Source organism: Budorcas taxicolor, chromosome 1, assembly GCF_023091745.1.
Source record: "Budorcas taxicolor isolate Tak-1 chromosome 1, Takin1.1, whole genome shotgun sequence".
Classification (NCBI taxonomy): Eukaryota; Metazoa; Chordata; class Mammalia; order Artiodactyla; family Bovidae; genus Budorcas; species Budorcas taxicolor.
The window spans coordinates 121647438-121668188 of record NC_068910.1 but is presented as its reverse complement, the minus strand read 5'-3'; the positions used below and the strand labels follow the sequence as shown (position 1 = coordinate 121668188).

Here is a 20751-nt window from a genome sequence, read left to right as displayed (position 1 = left end):
TCTAGGTCTAGCCATGTTACTGCACATGGTGTTATTTCATTCATTCTTATGGCTGAGTAATATTCCACCATATATATGTACCACATTTTCTTTATCCATTTATCTGCCAGGGGACATTTAGGTTGCTTCCATGTCTTGGCTATCATAAATAGTGCTGCAGTGAACAGTGGGGCACAGGTATTTTTGAATTTGAGTTTTCTCCAGATATATATCGAGGAATGGGACTGCAGAATCATATGGTAGCTCAATTTTTAGCTTTTTAAGAAATCTCCATACTGTTCTCCATAGTGGCTGCACCAATTAATTGATATATTCCCACCAACCATGTAGGAGGGTTCCTTTTTCTCCACACTCTTTCCAGCACTTATTATTCATAGACTTTTTAACTATGGCTATTCTGACTGGTGTGAGGTGATTGAACTGCAGTTTCAATTTGCATATCTCTAATAACTGGCAATATTGAGTTTCTGTTCATGTGTCTGTTGTCCGTCTATATGACAACACACTTCTATCCAGAATATAATTTTCAAAATTTCTACAATTTTGTTAACAAAAAAGCAACCCAATTTTAAAAACAGGCAAAAGAGTTGAAGAAATGTTTCAAAAAGAAGTGTATATACCACTAGGCATATTAAAATGCTCAACATCATTACTCTAGGGAAATGCAAATTAAAACTACAATGAGAAACATAATATTTAGTTTAAATGAAGATTCTAGAATTGGCATATCCCATCTATAGAAATAGAAACAGTAGTTGTCTCTTGTCTGGTGAGGATTGATTTGAGCAGCCCTGGGGAAATTTAGAGGATATGAGAATATTATACATCTTGAAAGGATTGAGGGTAATATGGGTGTATGCACTGTCAAAACTTATCAGATACACAAGTACATTTCACTCTGTGTAGATTATACCTTGATTTTCCTAATGACCAGTGTTGGAGTGGCCCCCTTGAGGAATTAAATGGAATATTCAGTGAGAGCGTCCTGTGCACCAATATTTAAAATTTCTCAAGTGATCCTAGTGTGCAGCCGTGAAAGCCTTTGGTGTGTTTCACATTCTGTCTCTAACTTCCATCTGTAGCCAAAGATAGAGGACTGGATAAGAGTTTAAAATAAATTCTGGAAGTTAGAATTCCATAAATCAATGGAAATATGTAATATCAGACTGAGAAGTGTTTCTTCATCTGTCTGTGGAGACTAACTTGAGATATAAGAGGAGAAAAAAGAAAGTGACACCAAAGGCATCAATTGCTCCTCCCTTCTGGTAATGATGGTAAAGAATCCGCCTGCAATGTGGGAGGCCTGGGTTCGATCCCTGGGTTGGGAAGACTCCCCTGGAGAAGGGAAAGGTTGTCAACTCCAGCATTCTGGCCTGGAGAATTCCATGGACTGTATGGTCCATGGGGTTGCAAAGAGTCAGACATGACTGAGCAACTTCACTTTCCCTTTTTTGTGGTAATGAAGGGATACCAGAGAGGCAAAGTATGTGGTAGAACAAACGCACCAAGGCCTTGTATTGTTTCTTCTAGGTGGGGAGAATTATTTAACACAGATGTGCTGGTAATGTTGAACAGAGAACTATGTGGCTATGTACACAGAAGTGTCTGTGGTGGATGAGAACTGATAAAGTACAGGGATATTCCCAGGATGCAAGAAGTTCAGAAATCGAAATTAAGAACAAAATTTTTTTTCCTAATGTCTTTATAAGTATATAAATACTTGTCAAAGCAAGTCATTATATTTCCCAAGTATTGACACAGTACAACTTAGCTTAATTTATGCTGGTAAATATAGAGTATATTATATAAAATTATGATGAAAACTTACTTTGGTTTGTTTTTCTATTCCAGATATTATTTCATGGAGTGTCAGTATCCTTGATTAGCTTGATTGTCAATAGATTTATTTTGCCAATGGCAGTTACTAAACTTGGTAAGCCCTGCTAATTCCTGAGTAAAAAGAAAAATATTCCAAATATACTAAAGAATTGCTAATAATGAAAAAGGAAGCCATATAAATACAAATCAAAAGTGTCTAATTGAAAAGGAAATTGGATCTCAATATAAAGTCACATGACTCATTAAGGCCGATAAGTTTATTAGGCCAATAAGCAATAATCTTATAAATAAGATTACTTATTTACATTAGTCCAGTTTAAGTGAAATAATACAATGTCTATTTAATTATTCAACAAACTTTTTATTAAGAGCCTCTTACATGCCAGGCACTATTCTAACTGATAGTGATGCATTATGAAGACAGACAAGTCTGAATTGTTGAAGCTAAATTGGAGAGAGGAGAGACAGACTGTAAACAAGTCAAATAAGGTAATATCGGAGTGTCATTTGTGCATGAAACTACTCAAACCACATATAAAGAAAATAGAAATACAACATGTGGTAGATTCCTGAGGACGTTAGAAACCAAGCGTGTTCAAGGAAAGGAGGTAAGGTGATGGAACCTTTGAGAACTATGTCAATAGTGGAGGAAGTCCAGATGGGAGAGGTAGGGAAAGAGCTAGATCGTGAAAGACCTTGAATTTTAAGATTTTATTCTAAGAGATAAATGGATTTCTTGGTTGGTTTTAAGCAAGTAAGTATAATTTTATGAATAAGGTCCTTAAAAAGACAACTCTGGGTAGCTGATTGGGGCCTATGAAGAGAGTAGAAGCAGAAATACCAGTTTTAGGAGGCAACTGCTTTATGCAGTATGACTGTTTCAACCTCCTACTTTTTAATGATCCAAAAATTGCGATCTAAAGAGTTCACATTTCTTGTCTAAGATCACACAACTCAGTAATGGCAGTTAACAAACTAAACATAAATTCCTCTAATGCTTTTAAGCTGCTTTACTCTTAACAGCTCTATCACCTTTTCTGTTTCATTCATATGGCATCTTCTTAACCAATCTTAAATTTCATCTTTATGGGTAATATTGAATCTTCATTCTCATGTTTGCAACCATATCCTTTTTACCATTTACTTTTTTCTTTTCTGGGCCTTAACATAGTAAGATGAGAAGAACAGATTAAAGCGGTAACATTTTGCAGAGTATCAGATCCCGTCTATGGGATTTCCCAGGCAAGAATAGTGGATTGGGTTGCCAGTTTCTTCTCCAGGGGATCTCCCCAGCCCAGGGATTGAACCCACGTCTTCTGCATTGCAAGTAGATTCTTTATCACTCAGCCACCGTGGAAGGCCTTCAGATGTTCTACTTAGTAGCTAAATAAGCCTAAAATTCTTATTATAGAGCATCTGTTTACTTGTACTGAGGAAAGCGAACATTTGCTCATGGAATATGATTGCTTTTCGAAGAAACTTCTATGTCTCAAAAACAGGAAATCTGTGTTTGATAGTAAGAGTCCTTCAAACCTTAATGAGGTCTGTATATATAGTATATATCACCACTGATCCTGGATCAAAATGAATTTGAACTATGTCAGTCCACTTATAAGTGGATGTGAATTTTTTTCATACGTACTTCAGTACAACCCACCATCAGTTTATTGAATCTGAGGATGCAGAACCACACATATGGAGGGACAACTGCAAAGTTATATGCAGATTTTCAACTGCATGGAGGATTGACATCCCTGAATCCCATATTGTTCAAAGGTCAACTATATATATCTGGAGATAAATAAATATATATCAAATATATATATGATCTTACATATACATAGGAAATAAATATAAGTGCATATATTTCTATGTACACATGTGTATATCTTTACCTCCTACGTATGTATCTCCTACACATTTATGTCTGCATATGTGCATATATTCTGTATATACTATCAAAATGATATCCACTATTTATAAAATGTGTTCTTTTTATCAAAGGTCTTCGTGATGTCACATCAACAAAATATAAGTCACTGTATTATACATTTCAACACTTTCAAGAACTAACCAAATCTGTAGCCTCTGCACTCAAATTTGACAGAGATCTTGCTAATGCAGATTGGAACATAGTTGAGAAAACAATTATACTTCAAAACCCATATGCGGTAAGCAAGTAGTATTTTTTAAAGTAATATCTTTTGTTTATTCCTTCAAAGTGGATATGATTCATCTTAAGTATGAATGTTATAAATGTTAATTCACAGTTCTTAGGGAATTTTATTATCACTGTGAGACAAAGTAGAAGTGACCACCCTTTTGGGTATATGAAAGTGAAAAGTGAGTATTAATTGCTCAGTCACGTCCAACTCTTTGTGACCCCATACTGTAGCCTACCAGGCTCCTCTGTCCATGGGATTCTCCAGGCAAGAATACTGGAGTAGGTAGTCATTCCCTTCTCCGTGGGATCTTCCCTACCCAATGATCGAACCTGGGTCTCCTGAATTGGAAGGCAGATTCTTTACTGTCCGAGCTAGCAGGGAAGAGCCCCCCAACACACACTTTGAGAATATAGCAAATGTGTATTGTTTTCCCATTAGTCATGTATGGATGTGAGAGTTGGACTATAAAGAAAGCTGAGCACAAAAGATTTGATGCTTTTGAACTGTGGTGTTGGAGAAGACTCTTGAAAGTCCCTTGGACTGCAAGGAGATCCAACCAGTTAATCCTAAAGGAAATCAGTCCTGAATATTCATTAGAAGGAATCATGCTAAAGCTGGCCACTTTGGCCACCTGATGAGAAGAACTGACTGATCGGAAAAGACCCAGATGCTGGGAAAGATTGAAGGAAGGAGGAGAAGAGGCATACAGAGGATGAGATGCCTGGATGGTATCACTAACTCGATGGACATGAGTTTGAGCAAGCTCTGAGAGTTGGTGATGGACAGGGAAGCCTGGCATGCTGCAGTCCATGGGGTTGCAAAGAGTCAGACACGGCTGAGTGACTGAACTGAACTGAATATTGTAAATTCAAAAGAAAGAGCTACTTTAAAAAGATAGTATAAAAATAAAAGAGTGAGCTTTAGAAAACAGCTAGATTTTTTTTGCTAGACTGAGGATGGACAGCATTTATTCAGTATTTATTTAGGCCATTATATATTGAAGTACTTGCTAAGCCTTGGTTTATGGTTACTGTTACTTTTTATCATAAAATAGAATTAAAAGCTGGTATCACAGAGAGTCAGACACGACTGAGTGACTAACACACACATCATAAGATTAGATATAGTGAAATATCACCTCCTGCTTCTGAGACATACTTTAGAATCTCCATGATCAGACTTCTTATTCATATATGAGAACATAATTTATCAGCAGTCATGACTGCTGGAGAAATAATAAAAGTTGTCCTGAGATATGCTCGTTGCTTTTTCTGGTTTTGTCATTGCCTATCGTGTCCAATTTTCACTGCAGTGTTTTTCTGCATCACACAATATGAAGGGAAAACTGCTAAGACTGTGGACAGAATTGGTTGCTATGAAATAGGATTTGCAAAGCTCCATTTTATATCCTGTAAGAGGTGCTTGAGGCTTCAGATGGAGGCCCAGAATCAAGGCCTATGTTTGCAGAAATACTGATAGGATTTCTGCTTAAGAAAAGTATCAAGTCAAATCTAAGGATTTTTTTTTCTTTTTTTTTTTATTATTATTTTTTTTAATTTTTAAAATCTTTAATTCTTATATGTGTTCCCAAACATGAACCCCCCTCCCACCTCCCTCCCCATAACATCTCTGTGGGTCATCCCCATGCACCAGCCCCAAGCATGCTGTATCCTGCATCAGACATAGACTAGCGATTCAATTCTTACATGATACTATACATGATAGAATGCCATTCTCCCATATCATCCCACCCTCTCCCTCTCCCTCTGAGTCCAAAAGTCCGTTATACACAGCTGTGTCTTTTTTCCTGTCTTGCATACAGGGTCGTCATTGCCATCTTTCTAAATTCCATATATATGTGTTAGTATACTGTATTGGTGTTTTTCTTTCTGGCTTACTTCACTCTGTATAATCGGCTCCAGTTTCATCCATCTCATCAGAACTGATTCAAATGAATTCTTTTTAATGGCTGAGTAATACTCCATTGTGTATATGTACCACAGCTTTCTTATCCATTCATCTGCTGATGGACATCTAGGTTGTTTCCATGTCCTGGCTATTATAAACAGTGCTGCGATGAACATTGGGGTACATGTGTCTCTTTCAGTTCTGGTTTCCTCGGTGTGTATGCCCAGCAGTGGGATTGCTGGGTCATAAGGGAGTTCTATTTGCAATTTTTTAAGGAATCTCCACACTGTTCTCCATAGTGGCTGTACTAGTTTGCATTCCCACCAACAGTGTAGGAGGGTTCCCTTTTCTCCACACCCTCTCCAGCATTTATTGCTTGCAGACTTTTGGATCGCAGCCATTCTGACTGGTGTGAAGTGGTACCTCATTGTGGTTTTGATTTGCATTTCTCTGATAATGAGTGATGTTGACCATCTTTTCATGTGTTTGTTAGCCATCCATATGTCTTCTTTGGAGGAATGTCTATTTAGTTCTTTGGCCCATTTTTTGATTGGGTCGTTTATTTTTCTGGAATTGAGCTGCATAAGTTGCTTGTATATTTTTGAGATTAGTTGTTTGTCAGTTGCTTCATTTGCTATTATTTTCTCCCATTCAGAAGGCTGTCTTTTCACCTTGCTGATATTTTCCTTTGTTGTGCAGAAGCTTTTAATTTTAATTAGATCCCATTTGTTTATTTTTGCTTTTATTTCCAGAGTTCTGGGAGGTGGATCATAGAGGATCCTGCTGTGATTTATGTCTGAGAGTGTTTTGCCTATGTTCTCCTCTAGGAGTTTTATAGTTTCTGGTCTTACATTTAGATCTTTAATCCATTTTGAGTTTATTTTAGTGTGTGGTGTTAGAAAGTGATCTAGTTTCATTCTTTTACAAGTGGTTGACCAGTTTTCCCAGCACCACTTGTTAAAGAGATTGTCTTTACTCCATTGTATATTCTTGCCTCCTTTGTCAAAGATAAGGTGTCCATATGTGTGTGGATTTATCTCTGGGCTGTCTATTTTGTTCCATTAAAAAAGAAAACTACAGGCCAATATCACTGATGAACATAGATGCAAAAATCCTCAACAAAATTCTAGCAATCAGAATCCAACAACACATTAAAAAGATCATACACCATGACCAAGTGGGCTTTATCCCAGGGATGCAAGGATTCTTCAATATCCGCAAATCAATCAATGTAATTCACCACATTAACAAATTGAAAAATAAAAACCATATGATTATCTCAATAGATGCAGAGAAGGCCTTTGACAAAATTCAACATCCATTTATGATAAAAACTCTCCAGAAAGCAGGAATAGAAGGAACATACCTCAACATAATAAAAGCTATATATGACAAACCCACAGCAAACATTATCCTCAATGGTGAAAAATTGAAAGCATTTCCCCTAAAGTCAGGAACAAGACAAGGGTGTCCACTTTCACCGCTACTATTCAACATAGTTCTGGAAGTTTTGGCCACAGCAATCAGAGCAGAAAAAGAAATAAAAGGAATCCAAACTGGAAAAGAAGAAGTAAAACTCTCACTGTTTGCAGATGACATGATCCTCTACATGGAAAACCCTAAAGACTCCACCAGAAAATTACTAGAGCTCATCAATGAATATAGTAAAGTTGCAGGATATAAAATCAACACACAGAAATCCCTTGCATTCCTATACACCAATAATGAGAAAGTAGAAAAAGAAATTAAGGAAACAATTCCATTCACCATTGCAACGAAAAGAATAAAATACTTAGGAATATATCTACCCAAAGAAACTAAAGACCTATATATAGAAAACTATAAAACACTGATGAAAGAAATCAAAGAGGACACTAATAGATGGAGAAATATACCATGTTCATGGATCGGAAGAATCAATATAGTGAAAATGAGTATACTACCCAAAGCAATTTACAAATTCAATGCAATCCCTATCAAGCTACCAGCCATATTTTTCACAGAACTAGAACAAATAATTTCAAGATTTGTATGGAAATACAAAAAACCTCGAATTGCCAAAGCAATCTTGAGAAAGAAGAATGGAACTGGAGGAATCAACTTGCCTGACTTCAGGCTCTACTACAAAGCCACAGTCATCAAAACAGTATGGTACTGGCACAAAGGATTTTTTTAATAGTAGTTCTCAATATCTAACTCTGGCCTTTTGCTAACCTGGTTGCATTAGAATCACCTGGAAAGCTTATTCAAAATATGGAATCCCTGCTGGTTCAGTGGGAATAAATCAGCCTGCAATGCAGGAGACCACCTGCCGATGCAGGAGACTCCGATTCGATCCCTGGGTGAGGAAGATCCCCTGGAGAAGGAAATGGCAACCCACTCCAGTATTCTTGCCTGGGAAGTCCCACGGACAGAGGAGCCTGGCAGGCTACAATCCATGGGGTTGCAAAGAGTCAGATATGACTGTAGTGACAGAGCACACAGCCTTGATTTCCTAACCTCTATCCAGGAGGTTCTGATGCAGTTGGTCTGAGGAATATGTATTTTTAATCCATTTACCCAGCTAATTCTAATGCAAACTCAAACTCTGGTACTTGATCTGTTTCAGAAGGCAGATAAATAAACAACTACATTCTCTTCTTTATGATGCAGACATGAGAGATATTCTAGTATTACAGATAGAATGTTGGCCTTGGACTCAGAAAACCTGGGTTCATATCTTAGTTTTGTTACTTAATAAATAGCTTTGTGATCTTTTATAGAACTTGTATTTTATCGAAGCTTCAACTTTTCTCATCTATAAAATGGAGGTATCCGTATTCCCATCTCCTAACAGCCATGTTCACTTGTTATTCTACTGTAAGTGGTTAATTTCAAGTGTTGTCACACTTTAGCTATAGCAGAATCATGGAATGTGTTTATAAAATACAGGACAGTTTCTGCTACAGCAGATCTGTGGCAGGCTTTGAGAATGTGCCTTTCTAACAGTACCCAGGTGATGCTACAGTGCTGGGGTACCACACTTTCAGAACGAGTGCTTTAAAGTGTGATCAAAAATGTAGTCATTTTTGTAAACTTTTACCAATGCCATGCAAAGGTAAAGATATGATACAATTCCTTCCCCAAAAAACTGGCAGTTATTTGCCTTCTAGATGACTGTGTAAGTACAAAAGTTATCTGAACATTTTTATGTAACTAGCAGATTTTCTGTGAGTTCTTAAACCAAACTGGTATGTGAATTGCTTGAGGTTTATGCTAAACAATACATTAATGTTCATGTACTGTTTTTTGGTTTTCATCTGTATTTTATTTAGTTGGGCCAAGGAGAAACAAAAGAACATCAAAAAGTGAAATGTCTACACTGCAACAAGGAAATAGATGATAACCTTAACATTGAAGCAACGGAGTTGGCCAACAGACGTCTCTTGTCGGCACAAATAGTTAGTATTTTATTACCCATTAAAAAAAAAAATTGGCCTGTCGCTTATATCATTTGCAAATTTTTCTCCATTCAGTAGATTTTTTCATTTTGTCAATGGTTTCCTTTGCTGTGCAAAGGCTTTTAAGTTTAAATTAGGTCCCATTTGTTTATTTTTGGTTTTGCCTTTGGAGACAGAGCCCCCAAAATGTTGCTACAATTTATGTCAAACAGTGCTCTGCCTGTGTTTTCTTCTAGAAGATCTGTGGTTTCCAGTCTTACATTTAGGCCTTTAATTTTGAATTTATTTTTGTATTTTAGGGTGTGAGAAAATGTTCTAATCTCATCCTTCAACATACAGCTGTCCAGCTTCCTTAGCACCTCTTATTATAGACACTGTCTTTTCCCCAATCTTGCCTCCTTTTTCATAGATTAATTCACCATAGGTGCATAGGTTTATTTCTGGGCTCTCTACTCTGTTTCTTCGATTTACTTGTCTGTTTTTTGTGCCAGTACTATACTAAAAATTTAAGTTATTAGCTAAAATTATACTGAAAACTTTCTCCCTTGTTTAATACATCTTGGTTATGCTCACCTGCACAGCTTAATAGATTGTTTACAAAGGTAAAGGGAAGTTTGGCATTGTCTTAGGAATTTGTTTCACTGCAAAAAGAAAAGAGGAAAAAAATCCACTCAAATTAGATTAAACAGAAGGTGTTTTATTTTGAGGAAAATATAGTATTCAGGAACCCTTAAAATCAATGCAGGAGACTCCATTTTGAGTCTTGCTTTCATTATTAATATGATATGTGGCTCAGAACTTATTCTTTTTTCTTTATTTTCCCCATCTGTAGAAGGAGAAACATGCTACCCAAATGACTGCTTAGAGTCCTCCTCCCGTGATATCCTATGTTTTCTATAATATATACTTTCTGTATCTTTTTGATTTATTCCCTTTAATTTTTTTCCTATTTCTACTATTATATCTTCATTGATTTTATGCTGTTAGGTCTTAATCCAGAAGTCCTATTTTCAAAGTGCATTGAATCTCTCTGTTCTATTCTCCAGATCTTCATCTCACCTTGTACATTTTTAGTTCTTCTTTGTACTAGATGTATTTTCATATGTATCTTGGCTTGTTGATTTGATTTCTGCAATCTCCATCCTAATATTCACTGCTCCCAACAGTATTAATTGGCTATTATAGTTTTCAAACCTTTGAGAGTTCTTTGTTTAAGTCTCAGCCAGTTCAGGTTAATGGGAGCAATATCTCCTCCACTCCATGGCAAGACAGTGGTGAAGGAGAGACGGCACAGTATAGCTGGAGGAAGGGAGGATAGGCTTTCAGTTCAGAAAGAACTGAGTTTCTAATATGGTCTTGAGAAAACTACTTAGCTCCTTGAGGATTCTCATCTTTCTCATCTATCAAATACAGATTTGAATACCTTCATCATAAAGCTGTTGCAAGAATTAAATAATTTTATGTAAAACAAAAGTTATTATGTTAATCGAATAGTATATTAGGGAGCTCATAGATGGCAGTTATTTTTAGGAATCAGCCATTCTCTAAATTCTTACATTTTGGTACAAATGATCATTTAACAATTAATATTTTTCTAGTACTGAACTGGTCAATTACTTGTGTTGCTAAGCTTTCATGAGTTCCATATTACTTTCAGCTTTCTTATTTTCCCTACAGACTGCAGTGTTTGTCTTTGAGAATACTGAAATATTTTACTTTTACATTATTTTATAGGTAGTTTAATGAAGTTTAAGAAGAAATGATACTCTATTGAATTCTTGTTATTATGGACAACTAGCATTTTGATCTTTCATCCTAAAATTTATTTCTATCCCTTTCTAGTATCCTCCAAGAGCAAAACATGTTTCAGTGTTCATAAATTGTGCAAACAGAATGTCTTCTATGGAACTGGGAATCTTTAGTCATTTCATACGTTCCAAATCAGGAAGTCGATTCTCAACAGTGCTCAGCACACAGAAGCTGAGTGGGCTCTCAGTATATGGCCTGAATGAATAAATGAATGTGTTTTGCACCATAACAGCAGGTCATCTCATGCTGGGAATAGATTGGAGACAAGAGAGTTCTGTTGTCAAAATATTTGGCTAAGTGAAGTTAAAGAAAGACATAAACCAAGATCCCTTACTGTAAAACTTCTCAGAGGCTTTAAAATTCAAATATGTATTATAAACTTCTAAGGTGGGGGTAGTTTGCAGCAGTTCCCATGCTTATTTGGCCACAAGAACTCCACTTATTTTTGAAAACATAATTAACATCTATCGGAAACCTAGTTTTTGCATAATCTGTTTCACTCCACACAAAGCTCAGACATACCTTCTGCACTGACCTCATGGTCTGGACTCCACTGAAAAAAAATTTTTTTAATAAAGATACTGTTATTTTGGGGTTTTGACTTCTCTCTCATGGATTATTTTTCCATAAGTTGTCACTCTGATCCATGTTATATAATGATTTGATCCAACATTCCTTTTAGGCGAGCTACCAGAGACAATACAGGAGTGAGACTCTGTCCCAGAGTGCAGTCCAGGTGCTGGTAGGCGCAGCAGGAAGCTTTGGAGAGAAGAAGGTAGAGTAAGTATGATTTCAAGAGAAAGCTTCATCCTAAGCCATTGCATTTAGGAAATTGTGCGAGTGAGTTTCTGCTTTTGTCTGGTAACCTGAGATCCCCAGTCTGATGCGTTTGAGCCACTGCCTGTTCTCCATCCCACCATCAGGCCAAGTCACCCGCTTCCAGTTTCCCAGACTTGCTCCAGTCACTCACACCTCTGTGCATTTGAACAAGCTGCTCCTTCTGACTGATACCTTCTCTTTCTCCTTTTGCCCCGCTCCTAAAGCTAAACTGTGGTAAACCACTCTTCTTTTAGACACCTAACTGAGGTCAAAGACTTCCTTCAACCCTCCAGGCACATCTTCCCAATGCACACCCTCTCTTGACATACTTACATTGATTTCTTTGGATGCGAGCCTCCTCAGCCAGCAGTGAGTTCCTGAGTCAGTGTATTAGCGAGTGCCCTCAGATCATCCCCCGCAGGAGGAGGAAGGATGCACGGTTGGGCCGAGGGAAGAGCTAAACTGCGGCGCAGCTGCAGCAGTGACCACCCTAGACCCAGACATGCCTTCTTGTTCTAGATCTCTCTTCTGGTACCATGAACACCAAAATTTCCTGCTCAAATGGTCCTAGGATTGCGTGCAACTCTTCCCTAGGTCATCATCTTACAAGCAAACCGGGTCTTTGGTGTCCACTCCTCAAAGCCTAAGAGGTGTGGCAGCCTGGTGTCTACTCACATACACTGGCTTGAGGCTTGTTGTTGTTCAGTCACCCAGTCGTGTCCGACTCTTTGTAACCCCATGGACTGCAGTACGCCAAGCCTCCCTGTCCTTTACCATCTCCTGAAGTTTGCCCAAGTTCATGTCCATTGCATCAAAGATGCCATTCAGCCATCTCATCTTCTGATGCTCTCCTCTTCTGCCCTCAATCTTTCCCAGCAATAGGGACCTTTCCGATGAGTTGGTTGTTCGCATCAGGTGACCAGACTACTGGAGCTTCAGTTTCAGCATTAGTCCTTCCAATGAGTATTCAAGGTCGATTTCCCTTAAGATCAACTGGTTTGATTTCCTTGCTGTCCACAGAACTTTCAGACATCTTCAGCACCACAGTTGAAAGCATCAGTTCTTCAGCATTCTTTGGGCTGGAGGTTTAGTAGTGAGAGATAAACCCCTGTGTGGGAAGAGAAGCAACCAGATACTGGGGCATGTTCCCATTGCAGTGCGAGTACAGATTGTCAAAGAGCCTAAGAGTTTTAATTTCAAGCCTAGCCATACAAATCATTATCACATTATATTTCCATATATGATACAAGAGCCCCAATCTACCTTCTTGCTCTGGGGCCCTCTAGAAGCTTAGGGGACATGATGGATGTTAGTGAAGTAAAAGGAGAGGGCTGGGCAGATGTGATCAATTTAAAAGATTCATAGTTTAAAGACAGATGCACCGTGTACAGCAGAAATTTTTAAATGAATGGAAAACGACATCTGAAAGTGTCCTGGACACTGCATTTTCCAAGAGAGGTTAACATATAGAGAACACATATAAAACAGTATAGGGCAGTTCAGTCCACTCCCTTGATTTTTCCTCTTAAAATCCACAAAGGCAGAATCAAATTCTGCCTCTGAGGACCCAGAGTAAATGGATACAAAAAGGAGGCAAATTGTGGGGAAAGGGGGTTAAGGGTCGAAATGGTTCATAGCAGACAACAAAGGCAAATTTTGAAATGTATTACATTTTCATTTGGACATGCAAGAGATAAATACTGAATCCTAAATGCGTGCAAAACTATATGCCAGCCCTGGGAATATCAAAATCAGTGAAATGGCTTTCAAATCAGAGCAGAAGTCTCTCTTACTTACTCTTAAGTTCAGTACTTGCTTCTTTGCTGGGCTGCCTTGGAGCTGATTCTACCATTTGCTGATCATTCCTATCTGTAACCCCATGTGTTGAGGGTATCTTGTGGCAAGGAAACAAGTCTAAAGATAAAAAGAGTAGGGAGTTTAAACAGAGGTACCAGGACCTGTACTAAGCACCTGTGTAATTACCTAAGAAACAATCCTTTGAATAGAGATTATGTTTACGGTCTTATGTCAGATACAGTTTTAAATATATTACATGTATTACCCATTCAAGGTGGTAAAAATCCTCTAAGTGCTATTGTTACCTTTATTTTGCAAATGGGGAAAGTGAGGCACAGAGAGATTAAATAATTTACCCAAGGTTATTTGACTAATTAATTACAGAGCCCAGATTCAAAGCCAGGCTACCTTACTATCCAGTTAAAGAGATCATACTGTTTTCCTAAATCAAGTCTAAACAGTGAACATGTTTAGAGCATATCAAATAGGAACCCAGGAGCCTGATATACATGATAATTTGGGCTGTTAAAATATCACATGCACTGATATCACAGAATTTTAGGATTCACAGGAACTCGTAAAATGATCAAATCTTAACTTAGACATTAATTTCGGTTTCCTGGTTTCCCAGGACTATATTAGACAGCCCCTGTGTGGATCCAGAGTGCCCCTTTATTTACTACCTGTGCAGAACACTTACTACACTTAACTGCAACTGTTGTTGGCATATTTTACTCCACTAGTCTTCAGAAGTCTTGCGAACAGAGTCCAGTAATTTTTTTAATGGTTTACCCCATGCATTTATCAAGCATAATAGTTGCTCAATCAAATATTTTAACAATCAGAACTGAATCAAGTCATATATACATTCATGATTTTCCATGCCATTACCACACTGTTATATTAATCACATAAAACAGATTAACTTCCTTCTTTTTAATTATGTCAGTATCTCTGCAACAGAGAAATTGCCCACCTTTTAGGGTGAGAACATTATAAGCTATAGGAAGAACAAGACCTTCCTTTGAACTTAAGTCAGCAATGCCCTTCTATTAAGCTGCATTTTAAGGTAGGGCCTCACACCCGGGGATGGAGCCCTAACCTCCTTCTGATGAAGAGTAAGACCTGCATGTAGCACACAGATCTGAGCTGTCTCAAAAAAAAAACAAAAACAAAAAACAAAAAAAAAAACAGAAAAAACCTACAGGCAACTTGGGGACAAAAGTCTTTGATGGGTTTATGAGCACCAAGTCTTCCAAGGAACCATTTTTACTCTTTTACTTCACCACTTGTATTTCCCCCATAAATTCCCTGATTACTTGCCCAGAAGGTGAAAGAAAAGAGATGGGGGGATATGTGAGGTGGGCCAGATGCCTCCTGTAGACGTTCTCATTTAATTTTCCCAGGCTGGCATTGGTAATCTTACCTCCATTCTCCAGATCAAACAATTTAGTGAGGTATTTAGTTCATTGCCACCCAGATAATGAAGGATCCAACATGAAAACCCACATATATTTGAATCCCAAGTATTTTCATTATGATGTGCTTTCTCTTCCTGAAGCATGACTTCTCGATTTTGAACCACTTTTTTATACTCTGATTAATAAACCAATTTTTTATGGAACCTTTTTTTTATACTCTCTGATTAATAAAACAATTTTTATTGAATGATTTTTTATACCCTCTGATTAATATTGAACCATTTTTATACTCTCTAATTAATAAGTGAATTTTTATACTCTCTAATTAATTAATTAAAGCTCCACAACCTAACATCACAATTATATAATCCACCTTTATCAACATCTTTGTGACTTGGACCTATGCCTATGAAAGTGTCTCACTTCCTGTCATCATGGAACAAAATAGTTTTCCTGCCTTCTGATAATTCTGCACTAAACTTATCTCAGAAATTTTAAAGCATGTTTAAAGATTTCTTCTTCCTTTTTTAAGGTATATGAATGCTGAGACAATAAAGAATTATTCTGAAAGCAAAAAAATTCTTGTCTTTACAAGAAGAGTATTGCTCAATTGGGTGTATAATACGAAAAAGGAAAAAGGGATCCCATCAAGGTCAGTGCTTTTAAACCTTACTAGACATGCTATTATATTCATTTGCCATTTCTATTTATTTTTTAAAATTTATATCCTGGATACTTTGTAAAACATTTGAGGTAGTTTACAACTAAGTTATCTATGTAAATATATATAAAAGTTACCTAAAGAAAAAAGATACAGTGTAACAACTTTTATTACAGATGTAAATTTCATACAAGATTAAACATTAACCATTTTAAAGTGTACCATTCAGTGTTATTTAGGACATCTGCAAAATTGGACAACCATTTCCTCTATCAAATTTCATAGCATTTCAATTGCCCCAAATGTGAACCCAGTACCCATTAAGCAGACACTCCCCATTCACTCTTCTCCCCAACTGCTGGAGAGCACTAGTCTGCTTTCTGTCTCTATGAATTTACCTATTCCACTGTTTCATATAGATATAATTATACAACATCACACCCTTTGGTTTCTAGATTCTTTCACTCAGCATAAGGTTTCTTCCATATTGTAGCATCAGTAGCATAAGGTTCATCTACTTCACAATAACAATACTTCATTTCTTCTTATGGCTGAATAATAATAGTCCACTGTATGGACGTGCTGTATTTTCTTTATCCATTCATTGGTTGATGGATAGTTGAGTTATTTTCACCCTTTGACTATTGTAAGTCATACTCCTCTGAACATTTATTGTAAACAGTGCTCCTATGGTCCTATATACAGATATTTGTTTGAATTCTTGCTTTCCATCTTTTGGGTATGCACCTACGAGTAAAATTGGTGGATCATATGAAAATAAAAATTATTTAATTAATTTAGTGAAGAAACACCAAATTGTTTTCCACAGTTGCTAGATAATTGTGAAATCAGGAAATGTGAGTCCATCTACCTTACTTTTCCTTTTCAAGATGGGTATAGCTATTCAGGATTCCTTGCAATTCCATATGAATTTTAGGATTAGCTTGTCTTTTTATGCACATAAAAATTTCATTTGGATTTTCATAAGGATTGCCTCTAACTTGTAAATTGTCATCTTAAAATATTAAACTTTCTGATTTATGAAATAGAATGGCTTTTCATTTATTTAGATCTTAATTCCTATTAGAAATGTCTTATAGTTTTCAGTGTACATGTCTTCAGTAAAATGTAATCTTACGTATTTTCATGCTATTTTAAATAAAATTTTGTTCCTAATTTCATTTTTGTACTGTCCATTTCTAATGTATAGGAATATGAATCATTTCTGTATATTGATCTTGTATCTTGAAGCTTTGCTGAATTCATTTAATAGTTTTACTTGTTTTTTGTGAATTCTCTAGCATTTTCTATATTTAAGATCCTGTCATTGAGAAATAATTTTACTTCTTCCTTTTCAATTGGGATGTCTTTTCTTTACTTAGATTCAAGTGAGGTTTTCCTCTTTTCAACAGAAGTATCAATAAATACACAATGGTTCTTTTAAAGCCTTCAATAGTGACTTAAGCTGCAACTATCTGAGTAATTATTTCTGTTGATGTGACAAACAAATGAAGATTTGAAAAACTAAGATTTATAGTCAATCTACCTTTTAGGCTGTCTCTTAATATCATTCATCTCATAATGGGTCATAGAGATTCTGGAGTCAGGTGGCTTAATTTGGAATCCTAGTCTTTATTAAATCATTTATTAGCTGAAGGAGCTTTACAGGTCTCAGTTTTTTCACTTGAAAAATGGGTAAAGTAATATCTATGTCATATTCTTAAAGCTAACTGATAAAGCATTTGACAAAGTAACTGTCACATAGTAGGTACTAGTATATGTTAGTTGAGTTCTCCTTTGCCTACCTTACAGGATTGTTGTAAAGATTACATAAATTGTGTGTGTAGAAGCACTTCAGTTCAGTTCAGTTCAGTCGCTCAGTCGGGTCTGACTCTTTGTGACCCCATGAATCGCAGCATGCCAGGCCTCCCGGTCCATCACCAACTCCCGGAGCTCACTCAGACTCACGTCCATCGAGTCAGTGATGCCATCCAGCCATCTCATCCTCTGTCATCCCCTTCTCCTCCTGCCCCCAATCCCTCCCAGCATCAGAGTCTTTTCCAATGAGTCAACTCTTCACATGAGGTGGCCAAAGTACTGGAGTTTCAGCTTTAGTATCATTCCTTCCAAAGAAATCCCAGGGCTGATCTCCTTCAGAATGGACTGGTTGGATCTCCTTGCAGTCCAAGGGACTCTCAAGAGTCTTCTCCAACACCACAGTTCAAAAGCATCAATTCTTCGGTGCTCAGCCTTCTTCATAGTCCAACTCTCACATCCATACATGACCACAGGAAAAACCATAGCCTTGACTAGACAGACCTTAGTTGGCAAAGTAACGTCTCTGCTTTTGAATATGCTATCTAATTTGGTGAGAATAACGATAACTAAGCACTTAAATATTAGCATTTACCGGTAAGCGCTAAATAGTACTCGATTAAAAATTGAATTCTTTAGCCAATGGATGAAATCATTATCAAAGATGAACAAGCACACTAGAAAAGAAATAATCATGAAAGTGAATCAGCAGAAATAACAGCAGCAGATTTATATCCCTAAGATTTCAGTTATTAAAATTATCCAATATGGACTATAAGTATTACTGAAATGTTGAAATTAGCAAGTGATGGAATCACAAACATGAGCAAGGTCAATCACCAAAAGAAAATGAATAGAAAAATGGAAAATAGATATAATTCTTAAAATTAAAAATTCAGCTTAAGTTTTCAGAATTAAAAGATAATATGCTTGTGTGCTTAGTCACTCAGTTGTGTCCAACTCTTTGCGATCCCATGTAGTCCACCAGGCTCCTCTCTCCATTGAATTTCCCAGGCAAGAATACTGCAGCAGGTTGCCACTTCCTGCTCCAAGGGATCTTTCTGACCCAGGCATGGAACCAACATCTCCTGCATTGGCAGGCAGATTCTTTACCACTGAGCCACCTGATATATCTAATTGAAGGGATGCAGGTAGAGCTGTACAATGACAATAAATGCAGGGCCTCTCTATCAGTGCTGGGCCTCTGACAGGAAAAGATCAGGACTATGAGATCTGAAGTGGTGGCACTTGGGTGGGTAAACCTGAGAATCTTGAACTTCCGCATTCTCGTGAATACCCTGGCTTGACAGAAGTAGCCATCTCTCTTCTGCTGGAGAACAATAACCTTGTATCACCTTTAAGTGCTGCAGAGACATCATGAGATAAAGCTTGTTCTTAGTTTCTACCACCCTTCATTGCTTCCATGGTAATTACCCAGGTCAAGTCTCAACATAGCTGGAGGGGAAAATATAGTGGCTGCTTCAGGAAGAGTCAGTTCAGTTCAGTTCAGTTCAGTCGCTCAGTCGTGTCCGACTCTTTGTGACCCCATGAATCGCAGCACACCAGGCCTCCATGTCCATCACCAACTCCTGGAGTTCACTCAAACTCATGTCCATTGAGTCAGTGATGCCATCCAGCCATCTCATCCTCTGTCGTCCCCTTTTCCTACTGCCCCCAATCCCTCCCAGCATCAGAGTCTTTTCCAATGAGTCAACTCTTCGCATGAGGTGGCCAAAGTACTGGAGCTTCAGCTTTAGCATCATTCCTTCCAAAGAAATCCCAGGGTTGATCTCCTTCAGAATGGACTGATTGGATCTTCTTGTAGTCCAAGGGACTCTCAAGAGTCTTCTCCAACACCACAGTTCAAAAGCATCAATTCTTCAGTGCTCAGCTTTCTTCATAGTCCAACTCTCGCATCCATACATGACCACTGGAAAAACCATAGCCTTGACTAGACGGACGTTTGTTGGCAAAATAATATCTCTGCTTTTTAATATGCTGTCTAGGTTGGTCATAACTGTTCTTCCAAGGAGTAAGCGTCCTTTAATTTCATGGCTGCAATCACCATCTGCAGTGATTTTGGAGCCCAAAAAGATAAAGTCTGACACTGTTTCCTCATCTATTTGCCATGAAGTGATGGGACCAGATGCCATGATCTTCATTTTCTGAAAGTTGAGCTTTAAGCCAACTTTTTCACTCTCCACTCTCACTTTCATCAAGAGGCTTTTTCGTTCCTCTTCACTTTCTGCCATAAGGGTGGTGTCATCTGCATATCTGACGTTACTGATATTTCTCCCGGCAATCTTGATTCCAGCTTGTGCTTCTTCCAGTCCAGCATTTCTCATGATGTACTCTGCATAGAAGTTAAATAAGCAGGGTGACAATATACAGCCTTGACGTACTCCTTTCCCTCTTTGGAACCAGTGTGTTGTTCCATGTCCAGTTCTAACTGTTGCTTCCTGACCTGCATACAGGTTTCTCAAGAGGCAGGTCAGGTCATCTGGTATTCCCATCTCTTTAAGAATTTTCCAGTTTATTGCGATCCACACAGTCAAATGCTTTGGCATAGTCAATAAGGCAGAAATAGATGTTTTTCTGGAACTCTCTTGCTTTTTTGATGATCCAGCAGATGTTGGCAATTTGCTCCCTGGTTCCTGTGCCTTTTTTAAAACCAGCTTGAACATCAGGAAGTTCACTGTTCACATATTGCTGAAGCTTGGCTTGGAGAATTTTGAGCATTACTTTACTAGTGTGTGAGATGAGTGCAATTGTGCAGTAGTTTGAGCATTCTTTGGCATTGAAGAGTACAACTTATCAACTGAAAGAATTACAGGATTTGACCGATATCAGTAAATAGTAATAGAACATATAAGAGAATGGATCTTGAGGATACTGGACCAGAGGGCTGCAACATAAGGCCAGATTGGGAAGAAATTTATTGGCACAGAGTTCTTAGCCATAATTCAGTTTTCAACATTCTGCTGAGGACATTTGGAGCTGGTGCAATTATATTCCTGAGATGGTTCCTGTTTGGAAGAAGAATCTTGATTCTTGGAAAGAGGGTTATGACAAACCAG

The 20751-nt window shown here is 37.6% G+C and overlaps 1 protein-coding gene across 1 annotated transcript in view; it reads left to right on the top strand.

Moving 5' to 3' along the window:
• Positions 1-20751, top strand: part of SLC9C1 (solute carrier family 9 member C1) — a 163644-nt gene that overhangs the window by 102404 nt on the left and 40489 nt on the right. The window contains exons 13-17 of the mRNA XM_052645033.1: positions 1852-1933; positions 3844-4010; positions 9227-9352; positions 11844-11941; positions 15731-15850. Coding sequence (XP_052500993.1) covers positions 1852-1933; positions 3844-4010; positions 9227-9352; positions 11844-11941; positions 15731-15850 — 593 coding nt within the window. The remainder of the gene's footprint in view (positions 1-1851; positions 1934-3843; positions 4011-9226; positions 9353-11843; positions 11942-15730; positions 15851-20751) is intronic.